At 45.9% G+C, this 21,661-nt stretch overlaps 1 protein-coding gene across 2 annotated transcripts in view; it reads left to right on the plus strand.

The window, feature by feature from the left end:
* The window catches only part of TMTC1 (transmembrane O-mannosyltransferase targeting cadherins 1), a 166,294-nt gene extending 145,189 nt beyond the window's left edge, over positions 1–21,105 (plus strand). For both annotated transcript variants that reach the window (XM_054387139.1, XM_054387141.1), the window contains 7 exons: positions 6,222–6,324; positions 12,496–12,631; positions 13,343–13,487; positions 13,615–13,752; positions 14,100–14,222; positions 15,305–15,382; positions 16,114–21,105. In XM_054387139.1, coding sequence (XP_054243114.1) covers positions 6,222–6,324; positions 12,496–12,631; positions 13,343–13,487; positions 13,615–13,752; positions 14,100–14,222; positions 15,305–15,382; positions 16,114–16,254 — 864 coding nt within the window. In that variant the 3' untranslated portion in view covers positions 16,255–21,105. The remainder of the gene's footprint in view (positions 1–6,221; positions 6,325–12,495; positions 12,632–13,342; positions 13,488–13,614; positions 13,753–14,099; positions 14,223–15,304; positions 15,383–16,113) is intronic.
* Positions 21,106–21,661: the final 556 nt, after the last annotated feature.

Below are 21,661 nucleotides of genomic sequence, written 5' to 3' on the forward strand. Positions count from 1 at the left end.
TCCAACTCCCTCATTTGGTCAGTGAAATGGCCAACAGTGGGAGGCACTCCACCATAATTTCTTGCCACAATCCTGCTTGCCAGAATAGTAGCATAATTAGGAGGAGCAAGCTTAATGAGCTTTTTGGCAAGGCCTGTTCCAACAGGAATTTCATCAGGATTCAGAGTCTTATGATCTCCATACACCACTTCTCTCACAGCAAACTCTCTCAGATGCTTGATTCCCTCAGCTATTGTGGTCCAAGGCTTAGGGTTCCATGGTAAATCATCTCTGCTGGGGTACCTCAGCGAGACTGCCAGTAGGAGGCGTGCCCACAGAGAAACTTTACCAATGCACTTGCCTAGATGCCTGTCTATGCCTGTATCCTTTGAGAGCATCCCCAACTGAGAGGCCGACTTGTCGCCTACCACCAATGCTGGGGCTCCCCTATCAAAACACCTGGCTAGCCAAGACAGGACTGGCTCATTATCTCCTCTGATGTAATCCTTCCTCACATGTCTAATTTCCTGTCTGGGTGCATTAGCTGACTGTATGTCATCCTCATCATCATCATCATCATTATCATCCTTATCATCCTGAGGCCGCTGTCCCCATATTCCTATTGTAATCCTCCATGCAATTTCCTTGAGTTCAGAGGCACTGCCAGCAGTTGCTAATTTAGCAGGGTCTACATCCTGACCTACATCTCCATCATCCATGTGGGGTCTCAAGAGGTCTGCCAGAGTTTTAAGGCTAACCCTCTCTTCCTCATCAGAAGGATCTTTCTTAACAGAGGGACCCTGAGTAGAAGGACCCTCATCTCCATCTGCACCATCTCCTGCAGCATCTGCATCTCCTCCTGCAGCTCCTTTGCGCTTTGTGCTGACAGTGGCCACCAACTTTACTGGATTGGCTTTCACATTCACAGCAGAGTTGGAAGGAGTAGAGGAATTTTGTGCAGGGTAGGCAGGAGCAGAGGGGGTCTGTGCAGGGTTAGCAGGAGGTGTGCTTTGAGATCCTGCAGCCACTGCTGCATCCGTCTGGGCAGCAGAGGGAGGAGGAGGAGACTGTGCCTCGTTAATGGCGTCTGCCTGCACAGCTATGTCTGTCTGCGCAGCCATTTCTCTCTGTGTAACTATGTCTGCCTGCACAGCCATTTCTCTCTGTGTAACTATGTCTGCCTGCACAACCATTTCTCTCTGTGTAACTATGTCTGCCTGCACAGCCATTTCTCTCTGTGTAACTATGTCTGTCTGCGCAGCCATTTCTCTCTGTGTAACTATGTCTGTCTGCGCAGCCATTTCTCTCTGTGTAACCATGTCTGTCTGCACAACCATTTCTCTCTGTGTAACTATGTCTGTCTGCACAGCCATTTCTCTCTGTGTAACTATATCTGCCTGCACAGCCATTTCTCTCTGTGTAACTATGTCTGCCTGCACAACCTTTTCTCTCTGTGTGACTATGTCTGCCTGCGCATCCATTTCTCTCTGCGCAACTGTGTCTGTTTGTGTACCCCTGTCTGCCCGTGCACCCCTCTCTGCCTGTGTAATCGAGTCTGTCTGTGTCGCCGAGTCTGTCTGTGTAACTATGTCTGCCTGCACAACCATTTCTCTCTGTGTAACTATGTCTGCCTGCACAGCCATTTCTCTCTGCGCAACTGTGTCTGTTTCTGTACCCCTGTCTGCCCGTGTACCCCTCTCTGCCTGTGTAATCGAGTCTGTCTGTGTCGCCGAGTCTGTCTGTGTAACTATGTCTGCCTGTGTACCCGAGTCTGTTATCTCAGATTCAGGCAAAGGTCCCGCAGCTACTGCTGCTGGCTCTGAGTCAAAACTATCGGCAGCTTTCTCACAAACCTGAACTGTGATTTCCTGGTCACCGTAATCAGAATCAGAAACCAATTCCGAACCTCTCTGAGCTTTTCTATATTTCCTCTTACATCTACTCAGGTCAGAAGAGCAAGTAGCCTTATGTCTTTCCTGACACAGTGCTATCAGTAGCCATATGATTATTCCAAGAAACAACAAAATTAAGGCTAGCACAAGATATCTAGGGTACCACTGGTTCCAAAGACCCTCTGTAGTTGTAAGAGGAGTAACAAACTCAAATGTGTCTGCTAGCAGATTCATAGTTGAGTTACCATATCTTCTAAGCCCAATAAGACCACAACAGAATTCAACAGCATTCAGTAACTTGTTCTTAACCCAAAGAAACGACTTATATGCCACATATCTCACAATCTTGTCTATCATGCAGGAAATGGCCCATCTGTAGATAATCACACTGATAACAGAGGAAATAGAATGACTCAGAATCCAAAACAGCTTCATTTTGCTTCCTAATCTGAGCAGAAATAAATCATACAAGCAATCAAGCCCCGAGTTGGAGCGCCAAAAATAAAAAGTGTGTCGGTGTGAGCTGAAATTCCCCCCCCCACTGACAATAACCAGGCTAGCCCAGTCTGGAAGCAAATTAAAGCTGTATTTACAAAGCAGAATCTACAATTTATGGTGAAATGCAATGAATACGTACAAATATACAAAATTCACAACATTTACAAATATATACAATCCGCAGAAAAAGCACAACTGATCTCTCTTTGCTTCCCCCCAAAGGGGACCCTTCCCAAAGGGGCCTCCCTCTCCCAGGTGCTTCCCCCCCAGACCCTCCTTGTACAGAAAGCAGAGTTAGTTAGAGCAGAAAGTTGTTAACTTAGCTGCCAAGGTCAGTACATGTTATCTTCAGCCAGAAGAGAAGAAGAAGAAAACAGCAGCCAGACAGCCCAGCAACCACCCCGACTGCAGAACGCAGAATGTGCAGAATGCCTACTTTGTTTTGGGTAATAGTTCTTAAACATTTCTATCTATCCAATGGAAGTGTTTAGAACAATCAGTATTTTGCTTTCTTACAACCAATAGTGACTTATTTACACTCTTTCACTTTCTCTGTTCTGAACTTTGCAAGGAAAAACTAAAAAGACAGTTTCAAACCATCACACAGATGATTGCTTAACTGTGCAGCTCCTGCCTCTCATACCAATCCTAGTGATAGCAGCAGGGGCTGTCCTGGGATGTGGGATGCAGAAGCACACTAATGTATGCTTCCCAGAGGGGTACAAAACAGAAGTTTTGACATCTTCCCAAGGGATGATGACAAGACTCCATGTTTTGGTTTTGGGTTCTTGTGGCAGTTTAGGCTGGGTGCCCTCTGCCACTGCTACACAGCACAGTTCTCCTCTTTGTTCAACCAATAGCATCACAAATGGCTAAAAGTTACAAAATGTTTTTTCTGTCTCCTTGTGGCCCAGAGTCTGTCTCACAGCTGCAGGGGCATCTGTGAATGATTGACAATATGCAGTCTGCATGGACAGCATCACTGGGGAGCTTTGGGGAAGTTAGTACAAATGGTTTCCTCTTGCTGGCAGGGGACAGAAAGGGGCTGAAGTGGCATGAGTGGCACGTTAGAATAGCTCATGTGAGGTGAGTGTGCCCGTAACAAATTACTGCTTCTCCCAATTTGCACTAAGAAAGCAGGTAAGACAGGTGGACATGGCTCAGTGAAACAGTGCTTGGATTGCCTTGGTCGGTCCTGCACAGGGTGTTCCCCCCTACCTTGAAGGCAATGATTCTGAAATGGAGCTTGCAGGTCCTTTCCTCATATACCTGTAAAAAAACCTGCTCCTAAGAGGACTAATGCACCAGGAACTGGCCCCTAACTCATGTAACTGCCCTTTTCTCTCACTGATAGCTACTCTGAAGGCAAGGCTGATGTGGGAAAACCCTACCACATTGTATAAAATAGTTTGGCTTGTTTGAGCCTTTCACAAATGCTTGCCCTTCTTCACTGCTCTGACTGCTTGGCGTTGTAGCTTGCTGGCAGTATATTCTTTTTTTCCTTGTTTTCTATAATCACTGCACTGGTGCAAATGCCAGGAATCAGTTGTGTTTGTTCACCACTTCCACAGCACTCCTGTAACACTGGCTCCTCAGGAATTACTCTGCTGCACCTTCTCAGCTCTTGGGAATGCATCAGCCATCTTGTTCTACTTGATAGCTCTTTCGAGGCCCGAGTTTCTGGCTTCAAGTGATTTTTGTGTGTGTGTAGCAGTATGAGCCTACACTACAAAAAAGAAATCTTTAATGTACTTATCTGCAGAGAAGAGCCTGCTCAGGCATAACCAGACTGGAAAACCAAGCCATAAAAAAGGCAGATTTAAAACCCCAGGAATTCAGCTGAGAGATCCTTAGATTTTTTTTTTCTTCAATATCACAAAAAAATCTCACACATTTTTAAGCCTATCTTCTGAATTTTGTGAGGCTGATGAACGTTCCATGAAGGTCTGGGAGTGGCGTTACTAAGTGTTAATGAGGATCGAGTCTTGGTGAAATCGTAGCATTTATCCCAAGAAGAGGAGAGGCTGTGAGAGAGAAAGCTCTTGCACAAAAAGCTGGTCCCCCGCTTCCCAACTTCTGATTGTGCTTAATGCAAATATTTTGTTAGGGAAATCATCCCAGACTATGCTGAGCCTGAGGCACGCAGGGTCAGGACGTTAGGTGCCGACAAAGCGATGAAACCATGATAAAAATGCTGTAAGTGCTGGATATTGGTGAGCGATCAGGTTTATGATCAGTAAATAAAATGAAGGAAACAGACATATGTGCACAAAAAACCACATTCCTTGACTGAAAATTAAAATCAGAGGAAAAGAAGTTAATACAGAAAAGCTTGAAGATATGCTTGTTTACGTCATCTCAGGAACACAGATGCTCTCTCAAGAAACTGCTCTTCATTTTAGGCATTCTGATGATCACTACACTTTTCCCACCATTTGATAATGGTATCAAATTCCAATGAAATGATCAAAAATGTCCAAACTTAAGCACATTTGAAAAGCATGTTTCTGTTTAATCACACCCTATCTTTTCTGCTGGCTGACCTTCATCAAATAAATGTGAAAGCATTTACCCAGGGCAAACCCTGTGCTTTCAGCAAGCTAGGCTCACCTAGTGTGATTGATTCCAGCTCTCTAGAGCTGAAACAGGTGAGAACAGAGTTCACACATCTAAGCAGCTGCAGAGCCTCGGAGGCTCTGGAATTTGCAGGACTTGAGAAGTGAAGAATCTGTAGCTGGGAATGGACACAACCTCTTATTTCAACATGGATTCAGCTCCCAAGCAGGAGATTTGCCTTGCTAGCTCCAGGTCTTCCTTGGCAGAGACCTGGGTGACTGTTTTCACATAGGAGCATCATTAGATGTTGTGGAGCTTGTCTCTATAGGGCTGCGCCACTCCATGGAAGGGAAAGAAATGAAAAAAGCTTTTTTGATGCTTCAGGCTTGCCTGACACCCCTCTGCACCATACTTGTTTCTGCCAGTCAGGGCTTCCTTCCATAAATACACCCAGCAGCAAAGCTCTGAAGTTAGGGAGTGAGGAAAACTCTGATAATTCTTGCTAGTGAGCATGCAGGCAGTAGTGCACTAGCTGACTGGAGGGAAATGAAAACCTTACGATGTTGCCATTTCATTCAAACAAGACACCTCATGTTTGTTTCAGGACCAGGCTGCCTAGAGCTCAGGCTAAGTGGAGCCAGCATTTTCTAGAAATGCTCAGAGCAACAAGCCTTGAAACCTATGCAAAAAGGTTGAGTGGCGTGGTGCCACTTTGTCATTGCCCCCCAGCCTCCTCCAACTTCCCTCACCCCCTGCACAAGCTCCCCACCCCCCAGCCATCACACACACACCAAGCTTTCCTTCTTTACATTTTCCCCACTGCTTAGGGAATGAATAGTAGAGCTCCAGAAGGGAAATGTTAGCTAGTGAGATGCTCATTAAAACAGTAACTTAAAATAGATGAGCTCCCAGCTAACAGCTATTTCTCAACAAGAAGCAATTCTGCCCCAGTCACTATGTGTTTCCCAGCTGGGTGCGTGCCCAGCTGTGGCTTGTTGATATTGCACAGGGGCTGCCTTTTCCAGCTGTTATTTTTGTTTCACAGGTAGCTCCAGTTGCAGATACACAGCAATGCATCCCCCTATGCAGAGGAAAGCTGTTTAAATTCCTCTGGGGTGCCAGACAGCAGCTATATGGTGTCCATGTCATGGGGGTAAAGTTTTGGTGTCCTTGAGGGTGGGGTAGGCTGGGTCCCTGAGCTCCCCATGCAGCCAGGAAACAGTCACAAAATGTGTGTGTGCATCAAGGGCTGCTGACACCCTTTCTGTCATGGATAAGCAATCTGTCTCTTTTAAGGAACACCTGAAGGAAGCAGAGCAGGTCTACAAGGCTGGCATAGAGAACTGTCCAGAGAGCTCCGATCTGCGTAACAACTATGGCGTTTTCTTGGTTGATATTGGTAAGTGAGAAAGCACAAGGGACTTTGCTCTCTGCTTACTTGCTTTGATTTGTTTCATTCAGCACTACACGTCTAAAAGGGTGTCAAAAGCTTCCAGAGCAATAGGTGTGCCTCCACCGTAGCTTGGCAATAAATATCCCTGAGCTGCTGAGACAGCAGAGTGCATGGAGCTGTGTGATCAATATGGGCACTGTGCGGTGGTGGCACTCAGCCCAGAGGCTCACTTCACTCTTTCTTCCCATCTTTGCACAGGCAGTTGTCCTCTTCAATTTGAACTGGGCAGCACCCTGACAATACTGCTGGTTCTCCAGCAAACTATGGCCACATTAAACCAAATCCCAGGCACATAAGTGGATCATTATGGTCTTTGGAGCACTTGCAGCTCTGCTCTGTGACAAAGCTGCACTTTGTGGTTTAAAAGCCATGTTTGTTTTTATAGCAGTGACACTCAGCCTTTGTAGTCAATCATCTGTGGAAACAAAACCTAAGATTCTGTGATGAGAATTGATTTTTCAGGAGCTCTTTATTGGCATCCAATGCCGTTCTTTCTGGGCTCCTAGTTTCCATATAACTTCCCTGGACCCAGGCACTTCCTGGCATCCACATAACAAATACAACAAAAAATGCCATTGTAACTGCTGCCTTTTATTGACAGCTTTATAAGCAAGACCAAGTTTGGTAGACGACAAGTGGAAATCAAATTTCTGTCTTGCTCCAGTCCCTCCAGAACAGAACTGAGACTCAGTGATTAAATATAGGCTAAAAGTATATAGATGCTACCCATTCTACCCCTTTCACACTGTGCCCAGCTCCAGTGGTCCTTAGTCTGCAGCTGGCCATCCAGCATCTGAGCTGATGCTCAGCCATCACTCTTATGTAGTGCCAGCCTGAAATAAATATAAAGCCAAAACTGAGTACTCATAATCAAAGACATCGTGGCTTGAGTGACAGAAGCTGAGGTTCTGAATTTATGCCCTGGCAAAATTCAAGCTTGTAAATAATAAAAATACCTCAGCACTTTCACCCTGATGTTGCACTCATCTTTGCTTCCCAACCCAGATAAACTGCCTCATTCCTGCCAGAAACTGGGATTCGATCCTACTGCAGCACACTTGGGTATCCTGCCAAAGCCAAAACTAACTGTTCGTGGTTGTTACATTGAAAAGCTGAAATCTCCCACCCCCCGACAATAATCAGGCTAGCTCAGTCCAGAAGCAAATGAAGCTGTATTTACAAGCAAAACCACAATCTATAATGAAATGTAATGAATATGCACAAACATACACTATTAACAACATTTGCAAATATGTACAATCAACAGAAAAACACAACCAAGCTCTCTGGCCCCGAGAGTGGCTGTGCTTCTTCCCCCCCACCCCGTTCCCCCCAAGCAGGCAAAAGGGAAGAAAGCCAAGAAGCCAAGAGTTTTGTTAAACTTAGCTTGTCAGAGTCAGTATGCGAGTGTGTGTTATATCCAGCCAGAAGAAGAACGGAGCAGACAGACTGAGAGAAGACGGACTGCCTGACTGCCCGTAACTTGTTTTGAGTACTGACTGACTCTTAAATGTTTCTCTCTCTCCAATGGAAGTGTTTAGAATAGTCATTATTTTGCTTTCTTACGCCCAATTGTGATTTATTTGCATTCTTTCACTTTTCTGCTTGAACTTTGTGAAGAAAAATTAAAGACAGTCTTAAAACTATCACACTGGTTTACTCTTACACTTCCCTACACACAAACAACAAGAAAAAGAAATCACTGAGGTTTCATACTTCAGGCATGATGTGTAAATAACCTTCCTGGAGGCCTGCCAGGGTGTGAAAGAGCTGGCTGATAGTGAGCATGTCCCAGGCTGCGCTGCTCTCCTGCAGGCAGGAGGTGATGCTCTGAAGTGCTATGCCAATTACTTGCAGGATTTTGTGCAACAAGGCTCCAGCAGTCATCAGCTCTGAGGAACCATGGCCTAGGCAGCTCTACAATGGTCACAGTATCTGCTCAGTGTGTCTCCTTTAGCAGTGTGCTGTGGTGAAGGCACCCTATGTCCAGAATGATGCCCCCAAATACCAGTCAACTTGTCCCAACATGTTTTGGTAAGTCCCCCCTTCCACCCTCCCTCCTGGAGAGGGGGACAAAGGCCCAGGCACCAACATGTCTCCTTAAGGGGTAAACAGCTACATGCACCCATTGCATGGCATACTCATGCTCTTTCCATCTAAGGGCATAATTCTAGCTTCATCCTTTCTATAGGGTAAAGCAGGTTGTTGACAAATGTGCCCATTGGCCAGATCCAGCCTCTAGAAATCCATAAGTATTACCCCTCTTGTTTACCAATTTGCTCTCTCCTTTTGCTCTCACTTTGCGTGAGCTACGTAAGCTCGCAGAGCCCCTAAGTCTTCTCACTCCCACATGCAAGCATACTAGAGGCCTCTGCAATACAGAAAGAAGCCAGCTCCCCGAGCTGCTTGAAGAACCAGCAAAGGAGATCCCTTCGCTGAAGCTACGAAAGCCAGCATCGTAAGTCCAGTCACGTCTTCCAGAAGACTGGACACCCCAAGGATAAGCTTTAGCCCAGAGGGGGAAGGACTAGCCCAAGCCCGGCAGTCCAACATCTGCTGCAGCTATAAGCAGCTGACCAAGCAGCAATGCGCTCTGCATGACCCCCGCTGTTCGCAGGAGATAAACGGAGCTTCACCACTCCATGACCCTGTGCCATCAGGATAATGTAACCCAGGATTTCCCAAGAGAGAGAGAGAAAGACATCCTCTCCTTTGAGTCAAGTCAAGGACTGCATTGTCACCTTAATGGGAAGCAGTCGACGAGAGATTCGGCATTGTCAACTCCACTTTGAGCTGAGGGGAAGCACTGCACCCCTTCCCCAAAGCCCGTCTCCAGGATCGGAGATGGCTGACCCCACCCACCAGGAACCGTCACCCCGACCGCAAGGGCCGACCCCAAAGGACCCGGCTCCACCATGCAGGACCACTCCCAATGCTGGTCCTGCCAGCCCCTGGCTGCCGCAGTTGTGCCGTGGGACCACTCTGCCAAGGGAAGCTGCCAATCAGCGGAAAGTCACCCCTCCCACGGCCGTGGGAGGAGAAAGAATGTCACCACCCAGATGGACTAGCCCTGGGCAAACAAGCAGCAGCAAGCACCTAGCATGATCCAGCAACTTGCTTCGCTACAAAGAAAGACGCAGTGTATCTTTTCACGTGTGCAACATTCAGTAACATTCAATTCAAAGCACCTGTGCCTAGCCAAGTGATACTCCAGCTTGAATTGCCTCTTGACATTGTAAATCTCTCTGCACATAGTTACAGCCGCCAAGCATCTTGTCGAGTCACCATCTGGTGGACGAGTGGCAGAACTGCACCCTTCGTTCCCTTAACTAGAAATTGATTCTGTAAATATTCTAATCGCATCAAATTGTATATAATAAACCAGTTATGGGATATATTTTCACAACCATGCATTAGAATCAATATATAAAAGTGATTAATAGGTTATTAATAATTTTAATAATAACCAATCATTTTCATAATTCATATTTTGTAATTCATAAATTAATAACCATCCTCCTCCTTATTCACGACATGTGCCTTACCCCTTTGTACTGGGTACGGGAGGCATTGGCTGACTGACAGACTGAGCTGCATGCACAGCTACTTCCCAAGATGTTTTGTAGATCTGATTCTCAAAAACATCTGCCTCTGGTGGGAGAAGGTGAGGCTTCTGCTGGTGTTTTGAAAAGTCCTCCCCTGAAAGATACATTGTTGACCTTGGATGTATCTTAAGTGCTTCTAAATCTCCGTGCAGAGGTCCCTGTGCTCTCCTCTAAAGGAGACCCTGACAAGTGTCAGTGTTACTGTGATGTTGTATAGACAGTCTCTGGAAAACCAAGCTAGATGGACACAGCTGTGTACTGGTTTTCATGAGAGTGTCTGGTCTGGAGTGTCCAAAGCCATTAACCAAGCACTGAGGTTACAAATCCAGCACTCACACTGCCGAGGCACTGCAGCTTCCTCTGCCCCTTCATGTGTTCAGCAGAAAGTCAGGAGGAAAGGAAAGCCTGAGGAAAGCAGTGCAAGATCCTTCCTGAGGAGAACCATCATGAGAACAGACAGCGACAGAAGCTTAGGCTTTGGGGGCAGTTCCTGGCACCTTGCTTTTGCCTGCTGCTGGGTTCTGTGTGATGTGAAATGTAAATTGTCGCCGAAAATAAGCGGCGGAGATATTTATAGAGGTTTTCTAAATATTTATTTACACTATATTACAAGTTATTTACAATTGATATTTACAGGTCCTAGTATTCAGTTGGAAAGAATCAATTCATAGAATGTATATATATACGGGCACTTGTAAACAGTTTGAGGAAATCTGGAAGTCTAGAAAGTGAAACTAGTTTGGAAAGAGGTAGAGGGGGGGGAGTGAGTGCTTGTCAGGGATCAGTAAGCCCACAAACAGGCAGTTTGGCACAAACCACTACAGAAACTCTATGAAGAAATATTTAGCTTAGTCACTAACTGAAGAACTTTGCAAGGTCTTTTCTTAATACTGTTTTGTATTTCCGGAAATTGTACCATAATAAAGAAATTGAAATGATGCCAACCTCGTGGTGCCATGCTGCGTGGTTGCAGCTTCTCTCGGAACAAAAGGGTCCTGGGAGTTTGCCGATGAGTCTTGGAGGCTTTTGCAACTCAGTTTGTGGAGTGCACTGTGTAAAACGAGCTTGCTGCTCTGGGGGAAAAGCCTTGTCACCGGGGTCGCAGGGCACAGCTTCTCTGCGAGGCAGGGGCAACCTTTTCTGCGATCTGCGGGGATCAGCCAGGAAGGTGCTGGTCCTGCCGAAGCGATGTCCTCACTTCAGGGCAGCTGTAGCGGTCCAGGACAGGTGGTGCACACAGGTTACCACGGTTCCCTCGCTCAGCGATCGGTCCCTTCACTCAGGGGTCAGTCGGGCAACGGTGGCAATCTGCAGCGATGCACTCGGACACACCGGTTCAAGTCCTGGACAAAAGTGGATCTCTCAGCAGCGCAAGGTGCGAGGCAAACACGGGCACGCACATGGGAACAAGCACAGGTACAAGCACACAGCAAGGAGTATGGAGCATGGAGCACTGGTTTACCAAAACAACCCTATTTAACACTTGCCACACAAACACTGGTCCAGTGAGCATCCTTGGTAAACAGAGTAATCAACCAATGCAATGATGGTTTACCAGATGTAGTGTGAGTATAACCCTTAAACAAAGCCACCATGAGCATGTCGCCTGAGCTTTGTTTACCCTAACTGGCCCAGGGAGGTTGTTTACCCAGACGGAGTGGCCCCAAGACTTTCCTCCCCACTCCAGAAGGGAGAGGGAAGAGGTGGTTCAAGCTGAACATGTAGGGACATGTCCTGCCACTATTTGGGATGTAGTCTTGGGCACAGGCATCATTCACCACACTGTGGTGCTCGGTTAAGTCAGGGCTGCAGGCCTGGCACTGGCAGATGTTTTCACACAGTGGAGCAGTGCCACCCAATGGCTTCTCTGCAGCACAGATACGGTGCCTGAGCACTCCGAAACAGGCACCTGGGCACCTCTGCTTTGGGATTTATTGACCCAAGGTCGCTAGCATCTGCTCCCCCTTCTGTTGAGCAATGCACAGAGACTGAGTAGGGCAGCACAGCAGAGGGGAAGGAGTAGCTTCTGTTTGCAAAGAACTGAAACAATCTGCAAATTTTGTGGGGCTGTAGGGAATACAGGATGGCTTGTTCTCTGTGTCTTCATTGCCCATCTCTCCAGTGGGCCAAGGTAGAAGGATGGAAGCCCTACCAGGAGATGGGACACATGCCTTTCTGGGGTTGACTTTGTCCTCAGCACAAGGGCTGCTTTCCCCTGGCAGCATGATAGGAGAGTGCTTTCAGTCAGCATTCTCCTTCTGGTGACCCTACCCCTGGCTTGCAAAAACTCACCTCTAGGAAAATCTACTCCTCCAGATCATCTCCAGATACTGGAGCTTAAATCTTCATTTAGACAGCAAGTTTTTAATCTCTAGAAAGGCTGAGACAGGAGTTCTTTATCAAAATGGCTCACACACACACATAGCTGAAAGAAATCAAGAGCACTGCTGTGTGCTGAATTCATGACAAAGTTTTTCTGAGGCACCAGTTCAACAACTGCTCTCCTCTGCAGGGGCTCCTGAGCAAGCCATGTCTCACTACAAGCAGGCCATCCGCCTAAGCCCTGCTCACCACGTGGCCATGATGAACCTGGGCAGACTTCACCGCTCCCTGGGGCAGAACAAGGAGGCTGAAGCATGGTATAAGAGGTAAGAATTTAGGATGGAAGACAGAAATTTCCCTCCTCCCCCTTGTACTCTGCTAAGGTGCATGTTTGGGTTTTTCTTCCTTTCTTCTCCAACGATTCAAAACCGGCTTTGTCTTTGCTTGTTTGGCTGGGGTTGGGGGGTGCTTGGAGAGGCAGCACAGACTCAGGCAGTGTTGACTTCCCTAGAGCATTCCCAAGCCCCCAGGATGGACAGATTGATGCTTTTGGCTGGGGATGATGACCTAATGATAAAGTCAGAGGTTATTTTGTGGCATTAACAGGTTGTTAGCATGACATCCACCTTGACTGAAGCTGGTCCATGAATGCTGCACAACCCAACACCCTCTGGAACCCTCTGGAACTCTGGCCCTTCCCAGAAAGTGCCAGCAGGCAACATCTGACTCCTAGTATGCAGCAGGGTGGGCTGGGTGGGGTTTTTTGCTTCCTTTTTGACATCCAGTTCCTTGCGATCAGCCATCCCCAGCCCTGCTGCATGTTGATGTGCACTTTGCAGACAACCCAGTCCTTAGGTGGCCAGAGGGATTGCTGCTGTGGGCATGTTCAGCCCTCGCTGACACCTTATATGAGTACTGCCCAGTGTGGAATGCGCAGAGTGCGGAGCTTCACTGCTCCATCTTAGCACAAGACACAGCTCACTCTCCTGCTTTCCTGGCCACACTACCTGGAAGCATCTCTCATTCCTAAACTGCAGGGCGCTGAAGGTGTCACGGAAGGCTGAGATCCTGTCCCCGCTGGGGGCTCTGTATTACAACACTGCACGCTATGAAGAAGCCCTGCAGGTTTACAGAGAGGCAGCAGCCCTGCAGCCTTCCAACAGAGAGATCCGACTGGCTCTGGTGAGTGTGGGGCAGCATGGCCAGGGCAAGGCCATGAAAGAGCAGCAGCAGCCCCAGGGTGCAGCACTGTGCATGTAGGGGGGCTGAGCTCTCTAATGTCATAACCCTTGATAATGTGGCTCCACAGGCGCAGGTTTTAGCAGTGATGGGGCGGACGAAGGAGGCTGAGCAGATGACAAACCGTGTCCTCAGCAAGGATCTGGAGTGTCTGGAGTGTTACCGCCTCCTGTCAGCCATCTACAGCAAGGAGGAGCACTATGCCAAGGTACTGTGCTCATGGGGTACCCTTGTCCTGTGGGCTCACACACAGAGCTTGGACTGGATTTTACACTCCCTCTCTGAAGAGACACATCACATGCCTTAGCACACATCCGGGAGATTTATTTTTTTCCACTCACACACGTTTGTTTGTCTAAGTACTGGGACTGAACCTAGGCAGCTCCACTACCCATCAGCCACAGGCATCTAAAAACCTCATTTCCACATGTGTTAATGACGTAGGACAAACAAGGGAAGAAGGAAGATGACTCTTGTGGTGGGAGGAAAATGTGAGAAGTGGAAAGGCACAGAATACAGTAACACAGTAACACAGTGTCCTCTTGCTTTTCACAGGCACTTGAAGCTACAGAGAAAGCTCTTCAGCTGAAACCAAAGGATCCCAAAGTCATATCAGAGCTCTTTTTCACTAAAGGAAACCAGCTAAGAGAACAGAATCTCCTTGACAAGGCTTTTGAGGTATGATTTCTCAAAGCCCTATGGATAGTTTTATAGGTTAAAAGATAGAGTTGACTGAATGCATCTAATACCCTCTGGTGTATGCACTCCAGCTGTTGACCTTGGGACCTTAGTAGTTCACCAGTGGTACAGTTAAAGTTATGGGGCACCTAACTTTGCCAGACTAAGTTGCAACTTCTTTCCTCATTTCTGTGTGGAAATAAAGATGCCTGATCTGAGAGGTTAAGTGCAGAGTTGTGGTGAGATTGTGGAGGAGCCTAGGCTTTTTCTCATTGACCAGACCAACGGTCCTCCAGCCCCAGTCCCTCTTGCTGGTGATGGCCACCTCTAAGTGGCAGCTGGAAGCCTGGGGACCTGTGAGAGCCCGCTGTGTTGTTACATCTCACTTCATTACCTAACAGCTGACAGATTGGCTTATCTTGTGGAGCAGGAGGCTCTTTAGCTCAGAAATTATGTTGTCATTAAATAATAGCACAGAATATTATTGGCACTGTTCTGAATATTCTCATATCCCTAGAGATTATTTGAATCCTTTCCTCTTGTGACGTAATAAAACCAGTGCTGTTTGATAGAGTTCAGAAGGTCCTTGTTGCTTCTTCTCCCATGCAGAGCGGCAGAAGTGGTGGGGAGGGATAGCATTGCCCTCAGGCCTCTGTGAAACCTCCAAGCAAGTGGCTGTGCTGTAGTGTGCTGCACCTCCCAATCAAAGCCTTGTAGAAAAGGAGCATTGCAGCCCACACATGGCTTCTGGTAGGCAGGCACTTACCCAAGGAAATTACCCTGATGTGCAGGAGTCCCCAGTGGTGCAGGGTAGCAGGGAGAGGGTTGCAGGGATTGGTGCCACTTCTTATATGGTGCTGTGGGAAGAAAAAACCTCATCTGTGCTCCACAGTGTAGCAGTTCGTTGTGTTGCCTCTGCTGTAAAGAAACTGAAATTCATCACATGCACTGTGTATGAGAGGAATGTGAAATTATATTTTAAATAGATTCAGAAGGAAAGAAAACTTTTATTTGTCTTTCCTCTCCAGCACTATTTTTGTCTAAAGAGTCAGACAACCTAAAAATGCTTCTTCTTTCTGTAGAGCTATAAACGGGCTGTGGAGCTCAACCCAGACCAAGCACAGGCTTGGATGAACATGGGAGGCATTGAACACATCAAGGTAGGACAGTTTGCTTTTCCTTAGGCTGTTAAATGCTAAGAGACTGCTAAGAACTGCATGTTTGTGAGTAGTGAGTGTGGTCAACATATTTTATCCAAAAGGGAGGAAAATCTCTCCACCCCAATTAGAATTTCCCAAACAGGTTGCTGGGAAATATGTATCCTGTAATAGAAATCTCATCTTGAGGGCAGGCTGCAGGGAACAACCTTCAACAAAGGTTATTAACAACAAAAAAATTAATAAAAGTTTTTCTGTTTCAGTTGTTGACCTACCTTAGACAAATGTCACTGCCAGTAAACTTTTAAGATTCCTCTCTAGCTAATTAATTTAATAAAGATGCGGAGTGCTGCATTAGACATCTTTATGCACTCTATGGAAACAGCTTGCCCTGTGGTCGCTTATCTTCTTGAATACTTCAGCATATCATTATGATTTGGGCCTTAAGGAGTCACATTGTGTGCTATCCTCAAGTGCTCCTGTTTCTGACTGAAATCAACTCTTGTGGTACAGCATAAGAGAAAACTGTAAGTCTACTTCTTGCCATGTGTGTTTGGTCCAATTTGGGCTGATGGCACTTGGTGTTCTGTTTCATAATGAAGTATTTTCATCACCTAACAACATCAAGCTTTATAAAGACTTTTTCCTTTGTGTGTTGGTCTTCACCAGTCCCAAGGAAAGAACTTTCTATGTCAAAGAATGTGAATGAGGTCTATCACTCATATTTTTTGCAGGGGAGCTATGTCACTGCCCGTGGCTACTATGAGAAAGCTTTACAGCTGGTTCCAAACAGCAAGCTGCTGAAGGAGAATCTGGCCAAACTGGATCGCTTGGAGAAACGATTTCAGGAAGTCCAGGAGAAAGACCAAACATAGCATTCAGTCACCAGTGGAAAGAAACCCATGTCCCTTGGAGAAAAGCATGGTGGAAGCCTATTGCTCCAAGTGATGTTGAAAGAACTTTGATAGGACTTGACTACAGGAGGCAATATTTGAATGCATGCTTATGTTTGACTGAAGTTACAGGAGATACTCAGTGCCTGTAGCACATGCTGGAGAATGAAGGAAAACTTCTCTTTAATCAAGATTTATGTTTAGGCTGAACCCATTTTAATCACACCAGAACTATGGGTGGGACATGTACCTTCAATATCTTGGTTATCACTGGGGAAACCATGGAAACAAAGCACTCATCCATTGTGGCAGGGCTGAAGTAGTACCTCCTGTTACCCAGCACGAGCTCACCTCATTCACATTAAGTACCACTGATGGGCTTTGTTGAAGTGCTGACAGGTGCATATGAGCCAGGAAATGGTCATATAAAAAGGTTTCAAGGGGTTAACGTTGAGGAAGTGGTGGCCACTTTTACAACTCTAAATGTGACTTGGAAATGATTCTAAAGAAAGGGAAAATAGTATCTGAATATCACCCTGGAAGGATAATTCTACACGTAGAACAAATGATACCTTGCAGGAAAACCTAACCTGAATGTTTTACTTGTAAGACAGCAGTAATTCAGGGTCAGGCTTTACCCTTTGCCCTTTGCCTGCAGGCCAAATAATGACTACTCTGGAAAAAAAGAGAAATAGAAAAGGGAAGCATCGTAAGGCAATGGAAAGCTCTGGGATTGGGAAGCTCTGGGATTGCTTGTCCCTCCTGTCCAGTCCCCATAAGCAACCAAACAATGGATCTGGTCAATATAGGAGGCAAAGTAGAGCCACAGAGAGATTAGGGAAGATTCCTAGTTCGGAAAAGTACTAAGGAGGCTTTTGTGTGTGTGTGTGCAGGGCCAAAGCCCATGTACCATGGTGATGACAAAACACTTTGTAAAGTGTTCTCATGCCTTCCCCAGAAAGATACAGAAAATTAACTATAGCTAATCAGTTATAAATCTCTATTTTTAAATACTGAAGTGGGAAAACAAATTCTCTTCAGAGTTGGGGCTTTTATTTTTGAGCTTTATTTATTTAACTTATAATAATAATTTTTTATATTTTCTCTGTTTTATACAAATTGGGTGGTATGCTTCGCAGCTGGCCATTGGGCTGTGGCTGGGCATTGTGACTTGTGGTATCTGAAATTAAAAAAACACAGTACCACCAAGGTGTGTTTTAGAAACTTCCCCAATGTTGTTTCTAAAGGAGATGGCTTCAGAGCACACTGGAACGTACTGGTCCCTGCAAAACCAGCACTGCTGCTGCCTACACCAGGGTTTGTACCAGTTCACAGAGGGTGCCGGTGCCAGCATGCTCGGTGCCATGGTTTAGACATCAGAGTAGGTCAGCAGATTGTTCCTCTTTGCAGTGGGAAGCTGCTGTGAGAGTTGTTCTATGTGAGCTTGGTTGTGGACAGTCCCTGCCAGAGAGCGGCACAGGGTTTGCCATTATGAGCAAGGGACAGTTCAGATGAGGAATGTGATGCCTTGATAGCATGGCAGGAAAAGCCTCTGTGGCAGTGACATATGTGTCACCTGGGTTAGTTGGTGCTGGCCATGGCACCCCCATGAGTATGATGGGACAGCCATGCACTTAGTTTAAAAAGCTTGGTGTCTGGCTGCTACTAGTGATCAAGTTACTGACAAATTATTGACATGACTTCAGTCTCATTTGGAGACCGGTGCAGATGTCTGCCTTGCCAGGACTTGTGGACCTGCTAGAGCCATGGCTGTGCATCCACCAAGAAGAGAATGGACCTGAGAGGCACTGCTCCCCACTGGCCACTGGCCAGTGCCTATACCTGTGCAGAGGTTGGAGGGAAAGACCATTGTGGGAAGAAGGTGGTGACACAGTTCTGAGCTTTCTCCCTTGGAACCGGCTCCCTAGGAGAGCGTCTAGGACCAAAAGAAGCAAGTCTTGTTGGTGAGGTTTCCATTCTCCTCCCAGCCCAAGCAGCCCTACTGTGCATCGAGCAGTTTTGCACAGGCTGGGCACTGCCAAGGTGGCTGGGATGAGATCAGGTGGTGCCAGCAGAGTCCCATGGGGTGGGGAAAACAAATCTTAAAAAGGCTTCTGAGAGCAGTCAGTTTCCCACCATGCACTGCAAAGTTGTAGATGGTTCATTGCTAGGGTGTTCAGAGGTATCTGGACCATAAAGCTGTCTGCCTTTCTCCAAGGTGAGCCTGCCTTTGGGGCAGCTTCACCAGAGCCTCGTGTGCCCAGGCTGGCAGGCTGCCTGCAGCACCATTGCATGGAGGCAAGTTTTGTGGCTGGCAGAGCGGTGTTTGGTGTTGCCCCTGACAGCAGTGCCATGCAAAGCCCCCTGCAGAGGAGGCATCTGAAGAGTGTGGCTGAAGCATGGGTGGGAGGAGAAACATCTCATTTAAAAATATGTATCAGCTATAAACTTTGCCTCAGAAAGATATATTAAATAAATATTATACATTCTACAAGCCCCACAGCTTTAAATTGTGGCAAACAAAACATTTTTTTTTTTTCAGATACAGAAGTTGTATTTTTTATAGCAATGCTTTGTGAGGGGGAAGACTTAGGTTTGTGTTTTTAGCTTTGGCTTAAATCTTAGTTTGTCATTCCTGAGAGACCTGGTAGAAATTATTGTCTCATTCTCATCCTACAAGCCTATCAAAGCCATCCTGACCACCTAAAACCAGGGAACACCTTAAAGTATAGTATAGCTTTGGTTTCCTCCCCTTCCAGGTCCTGGAGAAGGATTAGCATTTTTGCAAAACTGTCTTTCTTGCAGAATAACCTAGAAAAATTAGATTATCCTCCTGGTGAGGGAGGTGGTTTGGCTGGAAGCCATGGAGTATGTTCAGCCACTCTCTTGAATTCAGCAGGTAACATATCCATGGAGTTTAGCCTCAGTTGAACTGGATAACAATTGTATGCTGAAGGGCTGAGTCTGCATTTTGCAGCTGGGTTTATTGTAGTAGTGGAGAGAGGAGGGCTCAGCAAGGAACCCTGTTTCCTGAGCTAGCACTTTCCCTAGCAATGCAGTCCCCAGTATGTTTGGGGAATGGCTCAGACCATAAGCTGCCAAAGCAGTTCAACCCTTGTGAAGTTTGAAGCTGACTCCATGTCTCACTGGCAGCCGTGCTGAAACACTGTGTTTGTTCAGGGCAATAATCTTGTGAAAGGTTTATTGCAGATGAAGAGGAAAAATGGAGCATGATATGAAATGAGTTACCTCCACCAAAATGAAATGCAGTGTAGAAGATAAATCGAGTGACTTACCGGCTGGTAAACTGGATATTATCTTAATTAATCATAGGAGATGATTAGAATCCTCTAGCATTGCACAGCTTCTAAAATAATGAGCTATAAATACATTGTTTTCTGCCAACTCCAGCGCTCAGCATGATTACAAATTAATAAATGACTGAAGTTCTGTTGGGCGTGGAGCAAGTGCACTCTCTCTGCAAGCTGCCTTGGCTAAACCTCACTGCTCTCAAGGACTAGAGTGGAACATTAAAGGTGAGCTGGTTAGACAGGACTCCTGTGTACTCGCTATTCATTTTAATTCTGAATGGAAAACATTGTTGTGTTGCTTTTCCCTTTCTCCATGAATAATATTTTCAGATTATTAATTTTGGTTTATTTCTTAAAGTCCAGCAGTCATCACTTCCATTCCTTTTCCATCCTTCCAGGTAAATCAGTGGGGGGCGTTTTCCCTCTCTCATAGCCTCCTTGGAATAGATTTTCCTACAAGTGTGTAGGTAACTTGTTTTGGCCCAAAAGTAAGTGAATGCAGCAGTGCAAATGGCCTTAATTCCAGAGCCCTGGATGAGGACAGGGGTGTGTGGGCATGAATGCACATGAATGGAAGAAGTATAAGTAAAAAGCAAAAAACAAAATTAAAGAGCCTAACTTTCAGGGGAGGCTGTACACTCCTAAAACTATCTAAAAGCTATAAAATCTTCTCAACAGTTAGAGAAACCAGGCCAACAGTTGGCATGCAATATTTGGTCAAGGAAGGTGTTGTAATTCCAATGTTAATAGTTGGACTATTTAGAATCCAGTTGTATGATCCTTGGCTCCAGTCTTCCACCAACTCAGTGAAGTGGTTGGGATATGTCTTCTCAACTTGTATGTGATTAAGTTGACCAAGTGCTCAATTTCTATGCAGAATCTTTGGAAATTATTAGCCCTTAAAGAGCTTTTTCCCTCAACCTCGAGCTTCTTGCAGCAGTTTCAAGATGCACCATTTTGCTTTTGTGTACATTTAAACCCGGCACCAAAAAAAAAAAAAAAAAAGGAAAAAAGGCACTTGGCACTCCCTGGTATTTCCATGTGGCACAGCTGCTTCAGGTAACCTCAGTGACTGTGTGGAAAAGTTGATTGCCGTATTTGTACTGACTTGCTGAAAACATTTTCTTCTGGAAAATACCCCCAGTGGTATCCTCTGTAAAAGTTATGGCTTCTACAACTGCACTACTGTAGAAATCTCTGCCTGACGTGGATGTCATGCTGCATGTTCCTCTCGTGCAGGAGTTGGTTTGCATTGCATTTGGTTGATATGGTTCTTATCTCTGTTTAATTTTTGTTTTTAATTAGTTGTGCATATCTTTAAAGGAACAAAAAAAAAAAAAAAAGACAATAAGAAAACAGCCCATGGATCTTACCAGTCACTTCACACTTTGCAGCAGCTGGATGTATGTCAGTGCTACAGGAATTTGCTTTTTTCTCTGTGGGGTTTAGATTTCACATACAGGAGTTATGCTCAAAGTCTTTGCAAGAGAAAATGTATGTCTATTTTATATAAAAAGTAAGGAAAGTGCTGTGTCTGCTTGTGTTCTCTTGGCTATGGTCTCAGCTCCTTCCTTAGCACCAACTGTGAGCAAATTCTTCTGGAGGTGGAAGTGCCAAAGTTTCTTACTCCACTTGATTTATATTTCACTGCCCAAAGCGTCCCAGTGATGGCTCATGTAGGAGCAACAATACAGCACAATTTGAGTCTGGTGACATAAATAGATTGCAACAGGCATTTTTTTGAGTCTGATCATTAGAAAGGATGAGGACTGGTGCTTAAAGGGTCTTGATGATTGTACATGTTACACTGGCACAAGCTTTTCATGGCAGGCTTTATATATCTCTGGGAAATGTGACAAGTCTGCAGAGTGCAAAGAGTAAAGCAGCACATAAAGGAAAAGGACTCATTTTGTTCTAATTCCATTCTTCCTGGCAGATGTTCACAGATGCTCCTGCGTGCTCTTGTGGCTTGGGTTCACTCAGGAGATTGTGATGGTGACAAACACCTCCTCTGAAAGTGGATCTGAATGGGAATTGAAAGCCCTGAATGGAAGCCATGGCACTTTTCTGCCATCTTG

The sequence above is a fragment of the Indicator indicator genome, chromosome 14, assembly GCF_027791375.1.
Source record: "Indicator indicator isolate 239-I01 chromosome 14, UM_Iind_1.1, whole genome shotgun sequence".
Lineage (NCBI taxonomy): Eukaryota > Metazoa > Chordata > Aves > Piciformes > Indicatoridae > Indicator > Indicator indicator.